We start from the raw sequence: 16,200 nt of genomic DNA, 5'->3' as shown, positions 1-16,200 counted from the left end.
ATGGGCTGCCCAGACAGGGGGTGGATTCCCCATCCCTGGAGGTTTTTCAGCTGAGCTTGGCCGTGGCACTGAGTACCATGATCTGGTAAAGGGACTGGAGTTGGACCAAGGGTTGGACTTGATGATCTCAGAGGTCTTTTCCAACCCAATCAATTCTATGATTCTATGATCTCAATTCAGCACTTCATGCTGTGTCTCCTCAGTAACATGAGTTAGGCAATCCTGCCAGGCAAGCAGCACTTCTGCAAAGCAGAATAAAATATTTTACAAAACTGAGGATCTTTCAGGGGACTTTCAGGCCTTTCTCCTTTCACCTGTGCCGAGGTCTCGCCTCCAGCGCTGCCCACTCCCTCGGGGCTGGGGGGCACACTCGGACTGGGGGGCACATCCCGGGCCTGGGGGCACACTCGGGGCTGGGGGGCACACCTCAGGGCTGGGGGCACACTCGAGGCTGGGGGGCACACCTCAGGGCTGGGGGCACACCTCAGGGCTGGGGGCACACTCGGGGCTGGGGGCACACCTCAGGGCTGGGGGGCACACCTCAGGGCTGGGGGCACACCTCAGAGCTGGGGGCACACTCGGACTCGGGGGCTCGCCCCGGCCGCCCCACACGACTCTGCTTCTCGCACCCTCAGCACGTGGGGCAACCCGGAAGCGCGCGGCCGACGCCGCCAGGACCGTGCAGACAGAGCGCTGTCAGGGCCCCGGCTGTCCCCGTGGCGCAGGAGGCCGGGCAGGAGGCGGGAGAACTCCAGCACCGCCCCCGCCGCCATTTCCCGCTCCCCCTTTCCCTCCTTCCCTCCCTCCCATCCACAGGAAGCGCCGCTCCCTCCGCGGCGCCGCGCGGCAAAGCCGGGAAGTGACGCCCCGCGGCCGCGCGGGGGCCGCCGGGACTTGTAGTGCGGGGAGGGCAAGTGGGCACTGAGCGTGCCCGGAGGGGCGGACTACAACTCCCGGCGGCCCCCGCGCGCCGAGCGCGCTCGCGCGCGGGGCGGAAGTGCGTGAGGCGGGGGCGGAGGGGGCGCCTGGCGCGGAGGGGCCGCGGTGGCGGCGGGGCCGGTGAGTGCCGGGGGGGGCGGCGGTGCGGGGTCCCTGTCGCGGTCCTTGTCCTTTTCCCTGTCCCTGCGCCGTCCCGCCCGCCGCCACCGGGCTCCTCTTCCCTTTGCGGCACTCTGAGCCCTCCGGGGCCGCCCAGCTCGCCCCCCCCCCCCCCACCCCCCCCGGCACGCCCGGGCCTCCCCGGGGCGCTGTCCCCCCCACGCCGCCCGTTCGCCATCCCCGCGCTGTCCCGGCCCCGCCGAGCCCCCGGCCAGGCTCATTCGCAGCCCACGAGGCCGCCCCGGCGCGGCTCCAGCCCCGCCCCGGCCGCAGCGGCGCCTCGTGGCGGGGCCAGGCCCGGCCAGGCCGCGGCGCTTTCTCGCGGCCCCGGCACCGGTGGGGCCCGCCTGGGCTTGGGCCTGGGCCTGTCCCGCGGGCCGCCCGTGCCCCGCTGGGTCCCTGCAGGTTCATCCCCCGCCCCGTGCCGGGAGATCCCCGTTTTCCCCCCGTGCCTCCGGGCCGTGCCACCGGAGACTTCCCCCCCCCCTACTCCGCGAAGTCCCCTCCCGGTGTCCAGGCCCTTCGTTGCTGGTGCGGCTGAGGAGGTGCTGCCGGGGAAGGCGGTCGAACCCCCGGGCGTGTGTGGCTCCCGCAGGGTCACTCTCCGGCCCTCAGCACCGCCCGGTGCGGCGGGAAGGATTTGTGCTCCTCTCCCATTCCCCGCGCTGCGTTTTCTTGTTAAAGTGTGAAGTTTGGCAGAACTTCAGGTGCTGTGGCAGCCGGGGCGTTGCGGTGACCACGTGCGAGCCCAGAGTCTTCATTTCCCCCAGGCTGGTGAAGGGTTTTCTTCTCCTCATTTTTGTTGCTTTGGGGAAATGGACATGTTGGTGTTTCTACAAGTCTATTTCAAACTCTGCACGAGGCGATTGTCTCTGTATTTCCTCGTGGATGGGTTTGTGGAGGTGGTGTGTGGGAAAGTGACATAAGTCTGGAATAAGCAGTTTTCCATAGAATCACAGAATTCCAGAAGGGTTTGAGATGGAAGGGGTCTTAAAGCCCATCCAGTCCCACCCCTGCCACGGGCAGGGACACCTTCCATTATCCCAGGGTGCTCCAACCTGGCCTTGGACACTTCCAGGGATGGGGCAGCCACAGCTTCTCTGGGCAAGCTGTGCCAGGGCCTGCCCACCCTTACAGGGAAGAATTTCTCCCTAATCTCTGATCTAAAGCTCCTTTCAGTTTGAAGCCCTTCCCCTTGTCCTGCCCTGGGAGGTGAACTCACATTTCCTTGTGTGTGTGCAACAGTTTCCCCATGGGGTTGTCACCGCTGGGGAACTCCTTGATTTTTTAAGTGTGCAGTGAGTGCTGTGGAACAAACCCAGGTTTGTTCCTTGAAATAAACAACATAAACCAGTTTGGGAGATGTTCTGGATTGCCTCGTAGCTGGTGGTGGAAGAGAAGAGCCTTTATTGCTGCAGGGTCACATCAGCAGATGGATGTTTTCAGGCTGCCCTTTGCTGAGAGCACAGACAATTTAATCACCCAGTTCCTCTCTGAAATGGCTCCTGAGTGTTCCCTCCTGCGGGAGCGAGGGCAGGTGCTGTGTCAGAGCCGATGGGGTGTGACATTTGTGAGCTTTCCCGTGCCCTCTGTGGGTGCTGGGCTGGGAGAGCTGCTCCTGGGGTTTGGGTGCCATAACCAGGACTCCACTCAGCCAAGAGATGTTTGGAAACTTTGCCTCGCAGGTTGCCTTGAGGGGACAGAAAAATGAATGGCAGGACATGGCAGTGCCTTGTCCTGGGAGTGTTCTGTGGTTCCTCTGTGTCCTTCTCTAGCACAGACCAAGGAAATGGCTGACTTTGTGACCTCCCTAATGGGTTGCACAATCTCACAGCAGATCAGAGGGTGGAATATGCCAGTTATTGTATAGAACTGGCTACAATACAAGTCTGCGTGTCATAAGATCCTCTGTGGAGTCCAGGGCCTTGTGATTATGTCTGAAATCTCTTTGTGTGCTGCTGGTTTTTTTATTTGCATCCTTCATACTGGGAATTATTGTTGCTGCTTCAGTGGGGACAGGGAGGGCAGGTAAGAGAAGTCAATCTGAAATTACCTCCAAAGCCCTTAGGAAGCTGCCAATGCCCGTTGGGAATGTTATTCCCTAGAAAGGTGAACCTCGAGGTCTGTTCCACATGAAATATTCAGAGCTCAGCCCAGAGGCTGCAGAGTTTGGGGTCTGAACCCTTCCCCTCCAGCTGGGGCTCCTGCCCAGGGGGAGGAGGGAGGGCCAAGGCAGCTGAGGCCTTGCTGCCCCAGGTGATGGCATTTTCACCTCCTTTTTGTCCAGAGATCCAAAGGTGACACCTTTTTCCTGCCAGTTCACTGCAAAGGGTGCTCAGGCTTTGGAAGGGGCTGCCCAGGGAGGTGGTGGAGTCTCTGCCCCTGCAGGTGTCCAAGGAATGGCTGGAAGTGCATTCAGTGCTCTGGGCTGGGTGACAAGGTGATGATTGATGATCTTGGAGGACTTTTCCAACTCGAATGATTCCATAAAGAAAATGAGCTGGCCATGGGAAGCGGGTCCCTTGGAAGCAGGTCCCTTTCCGTGTCCTCCCTGGCCGTGCTGGCAGGAGCAGGTGTGATCCCAGAGGATCCCTGCCTGTGTTCTGTGTCTGCAGGAGTCCTGCCCATGTTTCTGCTGAGTTATGCCCTGCTGCTTCCTGCTTTTTTCCTTCCTTGCTGATTCTCTGCCTTTCTGTGTCTGGAAAATGTAGTTCTGCTGTCAGTGCCTCAGAAAGTGATTCCTGGGAAGAGGTTTCCCAGGATTTCAGAGCAGCCCAGTGCCCTGGCCTTCACCTCACTACTAATTCTCTTCCATGGAAGTAAAGTTCTGTTGTGTGCATTGTAAATAAAATGGATATTCTGCTGTTGGGGTTATGGTAATCTAATTTGTCTGCTGCCCTCTCCAGCTTGTTTAACCCAGGAAGTGTATAAAGTGTTTGAAGGAAACTGTGCTTTGGGTCAGGCCAGGCCTGGTGGGCTCAAGCTCTGCCAGGGGAAATTTAAGTTGAATATCAGAAAAAAATTCTTTGCAGAGAGAGTGCTCAGGCATTGGAATGGGCTGCCCAGAGAGGGGGTGGATTCCCCATCCCTGGAGGTTTTTCAACTGAGCTTGGCCGTGGCACTGAGTGCCATGATCTGGTAAAGGGACTGGAGTTGGCCCAAGGGTTGGACTTGATGATCTCGGAGGTCTTTTCCAACCCAATCCATCCTATGATTCTGTGATTCTGTGGATGTGGCGCTGAGTGAGAATCCACCATGTCTTGATCCAACCCTACTGTGAGAATCCACCATGTCTTGATCCAACCCTACTGTGAGAATCCACCATGTCTTGATCCAACCCTACTGTGAGAATCCACCATGTCTTGATCCAACCCTACTGTGAGAATCCACCATGTCTTGATCCAACCCTACTGTGAGAATCCACCATGTCTTGATCCAACCCTACTGTGAGAATCCACCATGTCTTGATCCAACCCTACTGTGAGAATCCACCATGTCTTGATCCAACCCTACTGGGAGAATCCACCATGTCTTGATCCAACCCTACTGTGAGAATCCACCATGTCCTGATCCAACCCTACTGGGAGAATCCACCATGTCTTGATCCAACCCCACTGTGATCACCAGCCCAGGGCACTTCGTGCCCTGGGCTGGTGATCACAGTAGGGTTGGATCAAGGGTTGGACTGATGATCTCAGAGCTCTTTTCCAACCCAATCCATTCTGTGATTCTCAGTGGTGCCTGGGAAGGAGCTGGTGCCATTTTGTTTCCAGATGACAGGCTGGGTGTGGGTCTGGAGTCTCCTGTGAAGGAAATATCCTTCCCCTCCTCACAGAGAAACTGTGTTAGCAGAGGGGAGTCACTGCTGGCAGGTTGGAAAAGTCGAGAGTTCCTGCTTAATTTAGCTTTATCATGTCAGAGCTATGAATAGTGAAATCACAGGATCAGATTTCGTGCCAGCTGGGAATGGTGTTTGTGCTGCCTCACTCCATGGTAACCGGAACTGCCGGGCCACAGTTAAAAAAAAAAACAAAAACGTTCAGATAATGGCACACTGAGATGACACCCGGCCCTGCTCGAGGTTCATTCCTCACCAAGGAAGAGTTTTCTGTCCGTGCTTTTTCTCCTGTCACAGTGAACATTCTTTGTGCCTCTCCCTGGTGTGTGTGAGCGAGGCCTCTGCTCAGCCCTGCCCGTGGCTGCTGTTCTGTGATCCCACAGCAAGTGCCCTGCTCACAATTTCACCTCCACATTCGTCACTCGGCCATTTTTAGCCTGCTGTGATTTACAGGGTGAGGTGGCTGCACAAACCCCAAAGAGCCCCTGCTGTGGCTGAGGGGTGTGGGGCTCTCTCAGCCAGAGGGTCCTCCCACTGCTGCTTCAGGTCACTCCTGACTTTGGGGGAGTGAAAAAGGAGAGAGGAAAACAGGGCAAGGAACCCCCGAGGTGTGTCTGCTCTGAGAGCACTAAAGGTGATGGGGAGTGGGGGGTGTCAGGCTGGAATTCTGCCCTCAAGGGAGCGAGGCTCAGCATTAATGATGTTAACTAACCTGTGCCTTAATGGGGCTGCACATGTGGGCATTGTGTACCTTGTAATTTACACCTAAAGTAATTGCAGTAATTGCTTCCGTGGGGCTGGGGATGAGGGTAGTTTCCTGAGTTAAGGATGTCTCTGCACTGTTTGATTAGATTAAATTATTTTGGCAGCCTGGGATGAATGGCTAAAGTCAGAATCCTTTCCTGTGCTGGTAAAATGTGAGGGTTTGTTGGTATCTGGTTTGGTCTAAATTTGATTTTCCTTTTTTTTGCTTAGGTGAGAGCTCAGTTGCTTCTAAAAAAGCAGATTCAGAACCAGAATTGATGGGACACTTGTACAAGGTATGTGAGCACAGCATGGACAGTGCTGTTCAAGTAAGTTTATTCCTTATGTCCAGGATTCCTGTGGACAGGCATTTCCCTCTGTTTTGGAGTCTGGCAGAGTGTAGGGATGGCCTGATCTGGAGCCTTGTGCTTACAATAACACCACAATTTTTAAATTTCTTTTGAAAGAACTTTAAGTGTTACACCAGGTCATGCAAATGCTTTTCCTTGTTTCCCCCTGAGGAAGCAGAATTCAAGTTAAGGCAGAGAGAAATTAAGTGCTGGCTCAAGAATATGTGAGTGGCTTGGCTTTTTTCAGCTTACAAATTAAATTTCCCAGAGCTTGTATTTCCGTAGGTTAAATGTGTGTAGAGTTGTAATCCTTCAGGACAGACTCTGTTTTGGCTGTGACTCTACTCTGTATTTCAGAAGAAATTCCAAAGAGCCTCCTATCAATTGGGCTTTATGTTTCTTGCTGTTTATTTGGAAGCAGAACTTCCATGTTTTTCAAGTGTGTCTGGAGTCCAATGTGCTCCAGCCTCAGCCACCTGAGAGGGTGGGAACCTGGAGGGCACATTTCATCTTCCCCTTGCTGAGAACTTCCCTTAAGCACAGGCTTGAATTCTCTGGGTTAACTGATTTGTGAATAGTTTTTATTTGTAACGTAAATTGGGACTTTTTTTTCCAAAACTCCAGGCACAGGCTGCTCAGAACAGGAGGGCTGTGCTGTGAGGAGGACATTGTTTTGGGGAAACACCTGAGTTTTCAGCTTCTCTCTTCCCAAGTAGTGTAAATTTGGAAGGAAAAAGCTGATGAAATAGGTTTTTGCCTTTTTTTTTTCATTATGGATGTTCTTCCTCTGTGTTTAACAGAACTTCCAGCCACCTGTTTTTCAATAACAAAAACATCCAGATTCCTAATCAGCTTTTTCTTGGATTTGTTTTCTTTGAGCTCCCTCTCATTAAACTGAACAACAACATACACTTTCTAAGCTCAAAGATATATATTTATTTTTTTTTAAGTACCAGTTTCAGGATTAAAGTCACTGATTGGTGTTTGGAATTACTTGGCAGGGGATTGTTCAGCAATCTGCAGAATCAGTCCTTTCCAGAAGGACCTGTGAATATTCCAGCCATTCCACAGAACTTGCTTCTAATTACCCAAACCCAGGGCTGGAGCTCCGGGTTAAACTTCTTGAGGGATTAATTTAGTGGTGTGAAAACCCAAACGTGCCTGAAGGAAAATCTTAATTTGAAAGCACATAGACTAGAGAGAAGCAACAGGAGGAGGGGGCACAGGCTCAAGCTCTGCCAGGGGAAATTTAAGTTGGAGAGCAGAAAAAAATTCTTTGCAGAGAGAGTGCTCAGGGATTGGAATGGGCTGCCCAGAGAGGGGGTGGATTCCCCATCCCTGGAGGCTTTTAAACTGAGCTTGGCCGTGGCACTGAGTGCCATGATCTGGTAAAGGGACTGGAGTTGGACCAAGGGTTGGACTTGATGATCTCAGAGGTCTTTTCCAACCCAATGGATTCTGTGATTCTGTGGATGTGGCACTGAATGAGAATCCACCATGTCTTGATCCAACCCTACAGTGAGAATCCACCACATCTTGATCCAACCCCACTGTGATCACCAGCCCAGGGCACTCTGTGCCCTGGGCTGGTGATCACAGTGGGATTGGATCAAGGGTTGGACTTGCTGATCTCAGAGGTCTTTTTCAACCCAATCCATTCTCTGATTCTATGGATGTGGCACTGAGTGAGAATCCACCATGTCTTGATCCAACCCTACAGTGATCACCAGCCCAGGGCACTCCATGGGATCACAGTGGGGTTGGATCAAGGATTGGACTTGCTGATCTCAGAGGTCTTTTCCAACCCAATCCATTCTATGATTCTGTGAAACTGAAGCTGCTGCTGACAAACTTGTGCTTCTCTTGCCATGACAGAATAATCTGGATGTTTTCCTCCCAAGCATGTTTGGCACATGTTACAGCAGAACAGTCTCTTTTGGGTTGGGTTTTTGGTGATTTTTTGCTGTGTTTTTCAGGACATTTTTTGCTGAGGGGCTTGGTAGGTGCAGTTGTAGCTTTAGTTAACTTTGGGCATTAATCTCCTGGAAACAAACACAGGATCCTTGATCTGGGAAGAGAACTGGTTCTGCTCTTTGTTTCCCCAATGAAGTTTGATTAGAAATAACATTTTAATTTGCTTCCTCCTGCCTGGCAGTGGGAGCTGTGCAGGTGGCTGTCACCAACATACTTCAGGTTTGGTCTTGCACCAAAAATTAGCTTGAAAAGGAAGAATCCAGTAAGAAGTGAGATGTTGGAGTTGGATTTCTGAGCTGACAAAGCCAGAGTGTGCTCTGCCCTTTCTGCTGCACTTCAGGGACATGCAGAGCTGCAGCCCTTTATAAGCTCATTTCTGCTGTGATTGCTGTTGCCTCATTGTACAGAGCACACTTTGTAAGGTGTTCTGTGGGATTATTCTTTTTTTTTTTAGAATGAACTAATCTTGTTTGGGTTTTGGGGTTTGGGATTAACAATTGTAGAGCTGTCTGAAGGAGAATTAGGTTTTTTTTTGTTCCCTGATAATGAAGGCTGTTGTGAGCAAATGAAGGAGCAGTTCAGCTGCTCCTCCCAAACTGAATGTCTGTGCTGGGGAACACAAATGGATGCCAAGAAACTCAGACAGAAATGTGCTCTCTAATGAGGTGCCACCTCGTTTGCTTTGGGTCTTACAGCAAAACAAACCCCCACAGCTTCACTCAAATGCTGGGCAGAAAGGAACAAGCAAATTTTTGTTTTCCTGCCACAATTCTGTAGAGCTTTCTACAAACCCTTTCACAAAATATTTAATATTTATGAGTTAAGTGTTTGTAAACACCGTGGGGTGAAACTGAAACTACTGCAGGGAGTTTCACAGTGCTGAGCTCAGGTCTGAGATGCACACACAAGCCATGCCATTTGTTTCCAGGTGTTTTGGTTTTATGCTCAGTGTGTTACAGACAGACCTGAACACAAATAAACAGCTGCTTTGCTTGGAAGGTTTCTGCTGTGTTTTCCCTCCAAGCTGGCAAACTGTGGCACTCCATGGTAGGGAATTCTCAGAGACACCTCGGGATGGAGTGGGCTCAGCTGTAATTTCTGTCAGCTCTGGGCAGGGCTGGGAAAGGGCTCAAATCCCAACAGTGCTGCCTGAAGGACTTCAAACAAAGGAGTGGAAGATGGAAAGAATCATAAAGTAACATGGACCAGTTGGAGAGAGGGAACAAATTCCTGGAAAAAGGCATTGTGACAACCAGCAATGTTCTTCCTTTGATATTTGGCACATGGAAATGTTCTTTACAGTGTTGTGGAATAAGAAACTCCTGCTCTGTGATTTCTGTTTCAGCAGAGAGCGTTGAGTACATTCCCTACTTTCCTTTCCCACGTTTCCTACTTTGCTTTCCCTGTCTGGAAGAAAGGTTTACTAGTCCTGCTTGTTGTGTGTTGTCTTGGTTCCTTTCCCTGTAGTAGTTCTCAAAGGACAAGAACAGTTTTCCTTTCTAAAGGAGAATCCAACTTCTGCTCTGAGGGGGATTGTACCAAAACTTGGTGGTGTTTGGGAAATAGGTGAAGAAACAAACAAAACCCCAAGTGTTCTGTCACAAAGCAAGAAAAAATGAGTATGACAAACTCTTTTCTGGCAGCCACTGTGAAAGGCTGAAAGTCAAAGGTCTTTGCAAGGTATAAGGTGAGATCTCTCTTTTTCATGGGCATTTAAATGGATGAGACTAAAGTAAAAATATAATTTTTAAAGAAGTCTGTGCATGCTTTTCTTTATGTGGCTTTTTTCCAAGATTGGTGAGCAGGACTTAAAAACCTCTAAACTTTGCAACACCACCAGAACAGACTTAACCACCAGTTCAAAGCAAGTGCAGTCTTGAAGTAGCCTTGAAACCTTTTTGAGTGAAGTAATGACAAGAACTGAGTAGCTTTAAACAAAGTTTTTGTTACTGAACACAGGTCAGTGGCATTCTTGCTGTTAGATCAGAGGTTTAATAACATGGAGTGATTTCTGGGGTTACTTTTACTATTGTTGTCTCTTGTAAAACGTCCACCCCTCCAGCATGGAAGGATTCTGAGCTGTAACTTGGAAGATGGTGGTGTGCTGATGGGTGGATTTGTCAGGAAAACAATTGTTTCTGTTGACTTGTGGATTCTCTTTAACAATATGGGAAAATCCTTAGTCCTGATCCCCAATCAGGTGGGCTGAGAGAAGTGACTGTGCAGGTGCCCTGACAGGGTGTGTGTCACAGGAGGTGGGATGGGGCAAGGAAGGAAGAAGGCTTAAAATTTTGAAAGTGTGAGTGATCACTTTATACATTTTTTATAAAAAATCATGAAGAATTCATGGTGGATTTCTGCAGCATTCTGAAATACTGAGGATCTGATGAATGTTTTGGGTGCAGCAGGAGCTTGAGGCAGCCACACTCCTGTTCATCACTAATGGTAAGCACAAAAAATGCACATACAAAGGTGTTTTTTTTTTTCTCATTGCAGGTTTTCTTCCTGATTTCATAGTTGACAAACTGAGACAAAGCTGACTGAAGGGTGTGAGGGGTGAGCCTGCTCCAGCAGGTAGGCACAACAGCCAAGGTCTGCACAGGAGGTAAAACTGCTTGCCTTGGGATTTGGAACAGACCTTCTTCTATCCCTTCTGTCCTGGGTGTGCTGCAAGTTAAACTGTTGATTGAATTCTGCTTTCATTCTTTATAATTACTGTGCAAAAAGTACAGAACAGGGTTAGAAGGAAAACCTCAACCTCATGTCTTGGAGTGTTTGGGTTTGTCTGCCCAAAGGGCTGCTAAATAGAAGGGTAAAGCAGAACAGTTTAGTGACACAATCTTGGATGTACTGAAAGAAGCAGTACATGCTTCTGGTTTTTTAGTGCTATGTTGACTAATTTTTGGATTTACACCCTGTTGGTTTTGGGGGAGAAAAGGATTGCTGCCCCCAGATCCCTTCACTGGCCAGATAATTAAATGTCACACTGGTCTAAGTGTTAAATCCCATATTGTGCTCCCGTGTCCTCCTCCAACATTTGTTTTTTGCTGGAGCATTACACTGATTTCAGTCAGTGGCCATAAAAGTTCTCCTTAACTATTGTGACTGTTTAAATTCCAAAGCTCTGGAAGCTCATGGAAATGCACAGCAGTGAGAGGCTCTCAGGGGTGACCTCTTTTATTGCTGTGGAGCAGAGCTGAGCTGCTCTTTTGAGATCTGTCAGGAGGTAAAACATTAACTTTCCTGCTACTGTTCCCTGACAATGGTTTGTCTTCCGGGCAAAGTCCATCCTGGTGGGAGCATTTGTTCCTCTGTTGTTTCCATCTCCAAATGTGTGCTGGATTGCCATGAGGATTCAGGAATGCAGAAGGCAAACTTTGCTCTATACAGTGTATTTTATGGCAGATAAAGGCCAGATAATGCCTTACCAGAACTTTGAAACTCTGCACACTCAGTGCTGGTTATTTTGGATGTGAGATTCCACTCCTTGGGAAGATCTGCTGGACAACTTAGGACTGGGGCTGCAGAAAAGGCAAACTGGAAAACAGTGCTGAAAATCCCTGGCAGTGCTTCCAGCAGGACATGCCCTCCAGATGTGTGCAGTCACCCTGGGAGAGGAGACCTGGATGGGGCAGCAGGATCAGCCCTGTCCCTTCCCAGGCAGAGATGGGGTCGGTGCCAGGGATGGTGGCAGGAAGGAAATGGGAATCTGGCAGGACAAGTCTGCACAGCACTGTGTAAATGCTCCTGCTGCAGTTCCTGCTCAGGGCCCAGACACATTTTCCCTTCTTCCAGAGTTTGAAGGAGCAGCATCCCCATGAGCTGTGTGCCTTGGGCACATCTCCCTGGGCAGGGATAAAATGGGAATGAGAGATGAGCAGCCACTGCTGTTCTCTGAGTTTGCCTTTGCTTCACTTACAGGCACCTCTTTATTTAAAAAAATATAAAATGCTTTTTATGAGAGATTCTTTCAGAGCAGGTTTTTTTGCTGAACACATTTTATCTGGGTCAGTCATTCTTAAAACCACTAAATGTACATCACAATAAGTTTACAAGTGCTGTAACTCAGGGGAGCTGACCTGACTCCAGTGTTCAGTTTTTTTAACCTTTTGAGTGCTGACAGAGCACAGCAACTTGGTTCCTATTCCAGTAGGAGTTACCTCATGAGTTAGGAATGAATCAACATTAAAAGTGTTGGCAAAGATAACAAACCATTCCAAGACATTTGGGACACTCACACAAACCAGCCTGGGAAGTGCTGTGGATCAAAGTGAAGGACAAAGACTCCTGAACAGCTCCAAGTGATTCTTCTAAAATCTATTTTGAGGTCTTTCAGGACTTCCTGGGAGTTTCTGCAACATTTTCTGTTATCCTCTAGTAATTCCTGTTACCATTTATTTCTTCTGCTTCTTTTTCTTGTTTTGGTTTCCAGTCCTCAGTGTTGGATTGTTTTGGCCAACAGAGTAGGAAATGTTGCTGGTTCAACAAATGCATTCAGTAAATTAAAGCAAATGCTTTTAACTGATCTTTTCAGATATTCTTTCCCTGAAAAATGACCAAGCACAAGAATGAATATTGTTTCTCAGTGACAGTGCCTTTTGATTTTCATCTCTGGGCTGACTTACTGTTTCCTAATACAACAGGAATGGTGTGGAATGTATTAAAGTACTTGATCTTAAGTATAGTAAAAGGGAAGAATGAGAACATGTGACCTGATTTTTTTAAAAATGAAAGCCAACTTCCCTTTGCTGAAAAGTCTCATTTTTAGTGATGAACCACCACCCACTCTCCCAACAGCCACTCCTGGGCTGGGCATTGTGCTCTTCCTGGAAGTGCCCTGGCAGAAGTTGGAGTATTTGGTAACCATATATGTAATTTTGGAGAGCAAAGTGTAGTGAAGGCATTGCAAGTCAGTCCTCTGGAATTTCCTTAAAATGGACATAACAGCAGCAGTACTTGATCAGTTGTGTTTATGTACCTGAGTGCCTCTATTTTTAATCAGTGGGTGAAAAAAAGATGAAATTATACTACTATAGTTCCTTTTTATTCCTGGCTCTTTTTCATTAGGCATTTTGCCTGAAAAGTTTGTTGATAACTTATCCAGTACTCAATTAATGCAAATTTTGCTTGTTGATAGAGGAGAGCAGATGATAGGAGGGTGTAACTGAAACATTTGTGTGGTCAAACTATTCCCTGAATCATCTTTTAAGGGACTCTTTAATCTTTACCTGGATACATGCCTGAAAATAGCCCAGGTAATTCATAATTATGGCTATTTTGAGTCATTTAATGCTACAGTGTAATCTCTGGAAGGACATTGGTTTATTTTGGCTGCAACAGAACTCCTCACTGGGTGACCCACACTGGTGACTGATCACACCAACTGCACAAGCAGAGAGGGCAGGATTGGACCTGAGCAGAGCTGTGCCAAAAGGGTCATATACCTGTATCTTGGAGTATCCATTATTTTGTGATTCCTTCTGAAAGTTTAGCTGAGAGTTTAAGAGGTAGGGTTTTGGGGTATTTTTGATGGTAAGCCTCTTTATTTCTTCCCTGTTCTTTAAAGCAGTGGCAGGTGACTGTACTGACAGTGATGTGACTGCAATGAAATGGAATTCCACCACTTTGCCTCTCCAGAGGTGGCTCTGCCTCTTCCTGGGGTTGCATTAACATGCTGCTTTTCACTGCCACGCTCACATTTGTGGTTACTCTGGGTTTAAAGCCTTTTATTCTTTTTGCAGATTTCCTCCTTAGACTGAAATAAACCTTCTATTCCGAGCCCAGCACCATTCATCTGTTCTCAGCAGGCACTTCAAACATTCCTATTTCCAGCTTATCAAGCTCCCTGTCCCTGGAATCTGTCAGCCTGCCAGGAGGTGCCTGTTCTCTCCTATCAGCCACACGCTTCATTTCTCAAATACTTTTATTTCCCTGTTTCCCTCAGGTGCACTGACAGGTGCTTGCAAAGATGTCTAAAACCAACAAATCCAAGTCTGGCTCCCGTTCCTCCCGCTCGAGGTCGGGATCGAGGTCGCGCTCCCGCTCCTTCTCCAAGTCCCGCTCCCGTTCCCGCTCTGTCTCACGCTCCAGGAAGCGCAGGCTCAGGTGAGTGTGGGCAGCCCTGGAGCCAAAGGGTGGAACAGGCTTTTCCTCCATGTGCAGATGGTTTGTCTTTTAACTCTTTCCCAGGGAAACACTTTGATTAGATCCCAGGAGAGATAAGGTTCTCTGTCCCGGGGCTGTTTCCTGCCAACTTGTGCTGTTTGGGTGTTTGCAGTGCCTTGAGGGAATAGATTGTGAATAAATAAATAAATTAGGAGTACAAAACTTTTATTGTCAAGATATTTCTTTTGAGACTTTGGCTTTTTTTTAAGCTTTTAATGTAATTGATCCCAGACTCAAGGGGCCTTTGCAGACGTCACGTTTTCCTCCCCCCTCTAAAAATGTATTGAAACAGGTTATAATGACAGGTTAAGACACTGCTATGAAAGATGGGGGCAATTCTTGTTGTTCCTTTGCCCCTCCCCTCAATGTGCAGGAGCCAGGTAACAGAAATAATCCTTGGAGGGACAAAATAGATAATTTTGCTGCAGTTAATTTTGTGAAATCATTAGTGTGCATAATAGTTGTTCTTACCTCCCTGAATTGCTTCTGAGCAGGTTAGGTAAAGACTTGTGTCTTCCCTGGATATCTGTTTTTTCCTTTCCTTTTGGCCAAGCATTCTGTAGCTGGCAAAGCCATTCCAGTTGGGTGGAGTGTCATGGTGTTCCACTGGCTTTTCACGGAAATGAATGACACGTATTCTGAAAACCACTGGGCTGAGAACACATGCAAGTGCTAACACTCAGAGATTTTTAAAATGCAGAGGCTCTTATGAATTTACAGTTGGAGAAAGAATGACATGACAAAATTAAATTAGAGGCGGAGACTTCTTGGAGGCTTCCAAGGGGGTTCTTTGCAGAAGGGAGCTGGAATGCTGGAAGGTCTGTGCTCATTTGGGAATATCTCCGAGCTGTGAAGCAACTTTGGCAGTTGAAAACAAAGGCAACTTGTGCAAACATGATTGTTTCCTCTGTGCTGCTGCTGAAGCTACTTTTGCATTGTAAATAACTTCTTCTTTATAAAAAAGAGCCTCAGAATGGAGGGGGTCAGCCCAGCCCAGCCCCCCTGCCTGGCCTTGGGATGTGCTCTGAGGTAGGTCTGGTGGGATCTCAGCTTAAAAACCCATTGCTGTGCACTTCAGGATGCACCACAAATTGTTTTACTCTTCTTCTGGTAGGTTTGCTGTTTCTTCTAAGTTAACAGAGCCATGCTGGAGTCTGCCTAATGTTTCCTGCTTTCTCTATGGCTTTATTTCTCATTTTTGCCTCTTGTAAATGCTGTGGGTTTAGCCCTGGAGTGGTGCAGTGCCAGCAGCAACAGGGGCTGGCAGAGATGGGGGAATTATCACTTGTGGTGTTTCTTTCACTATATAACTTTTACTGTATTTTTCTAAAAAGATTTCTGGTAAGTAGTGTCTGCTGCTTTTGGAGTGAAATCTTCCTGCTGCAGCCTCTAAAACACTAGACTAGATTTTGGAAGTGGAATGCAACAGGTCCTTGCTGATAATTGGTCACAGATGCAGCAGTTGTCTGAAAATTGAGTGTCTGTGTTCCTGGGGCCTTGGACTAGAGCTTGTTAAAAGTGGTTCTTGCCTCCTGCCTGTGCTTTCCCTTTCTGCCTGAATGAAGAAGTGTCTCAGATAAGTTTTTTGGTTGTTTAAAGGATGAAGCATCTGTTAAAATGATCATTAAACTGTTTGCTGGCAATGTCTGAGCTACAAATAAGTTTCCTGCTGAACTGTGACCTGTTTGGTAGGAGGGAGTGAAAACAGAATGAAATACTTCTCTGACTGTACACGTGTGTTGATGGTGTAGGAATTCTAACGGCAGGTTGTTCTCCCTTGGTTCTGGTGGTTTGGGTGTGAGAGGCAACAGAGGTCTGTAAGTCCCATGTCCATTGGAATATGACCAAGAACCAGAGCTCAGAACGTAAGAAAGGGCCATGGAAACAGTTCCAATGAGCATTATTTACTAAAATAACATTTGAAAAATTCTCTTTTCTGTTTCAGCCCCGTAGTTTGGACACTTTCTCTGTTTTACTAACACAAATTTGCTAAAATTTGAGATTTTTGCGTGGAAGTTTGGTTTTCCAATA

At 48.3% G+C, this 16,200-nt stretch overlaps 1 protein-coding gene across 3 annotated transcripts in view; it reads left to right on the top strand.

The window, feature by feature from the left end:
* The first annotated feature begins 992 nt into the window (after positions 1–992).
* Positions 993–16,200, top strand: part of THRAP3 (thyroid hormone receptor associated protein 3) — a 26,579-nt gene continuing 11,371 nt past the window's right edge. For 2 of the 3 annotated variants that reach the window (XM_071576958.1, XM_071576956.1), the window contains exons 1-4: positions 993–1,059; positions 5,912–5,976; positions 10,501–10,578; positions 13,949–14,109. In XM_071576958.1, coding sequence (XP_071433059.1) covers positions 13,973–14,109 — 137 coding nt within the window. In that variant the 5' untranslated portion in view covers positions 993–1,059; positions 5,912–5,976; positions 10,501–10,578; positions 13,949–13,972. Of the gene's footprint in view, positions 1,060–5,911; positions 5,977–10,500; positions 10,610–13,948; positions 14,110–16,200 lie in introns of all 3 variants that reach the window. The other variant, XM_071576957.1, reaches the window with a different exon arrangement.

Source organism: Pithys albifrons, chromosome 24 (assembly GCF_047495875.1).
Source record: "Pithys albifrons albifrons isolate INPA30051 chromosome 24, PitAlb_v1, whole genome shotgun sequence".
Classification (NCBI taxonomy): Eukaryota; Metazoa; Chordata; class Aves; order Passeriformes; family Thamnophilidae; genus Pithys; species Pithys albifrons.
The sequence above is the reverse complement of the archived record's forward strand: the minus strand, read 5'-3'. Positions and strand labels throughout refer to the sequence as shown.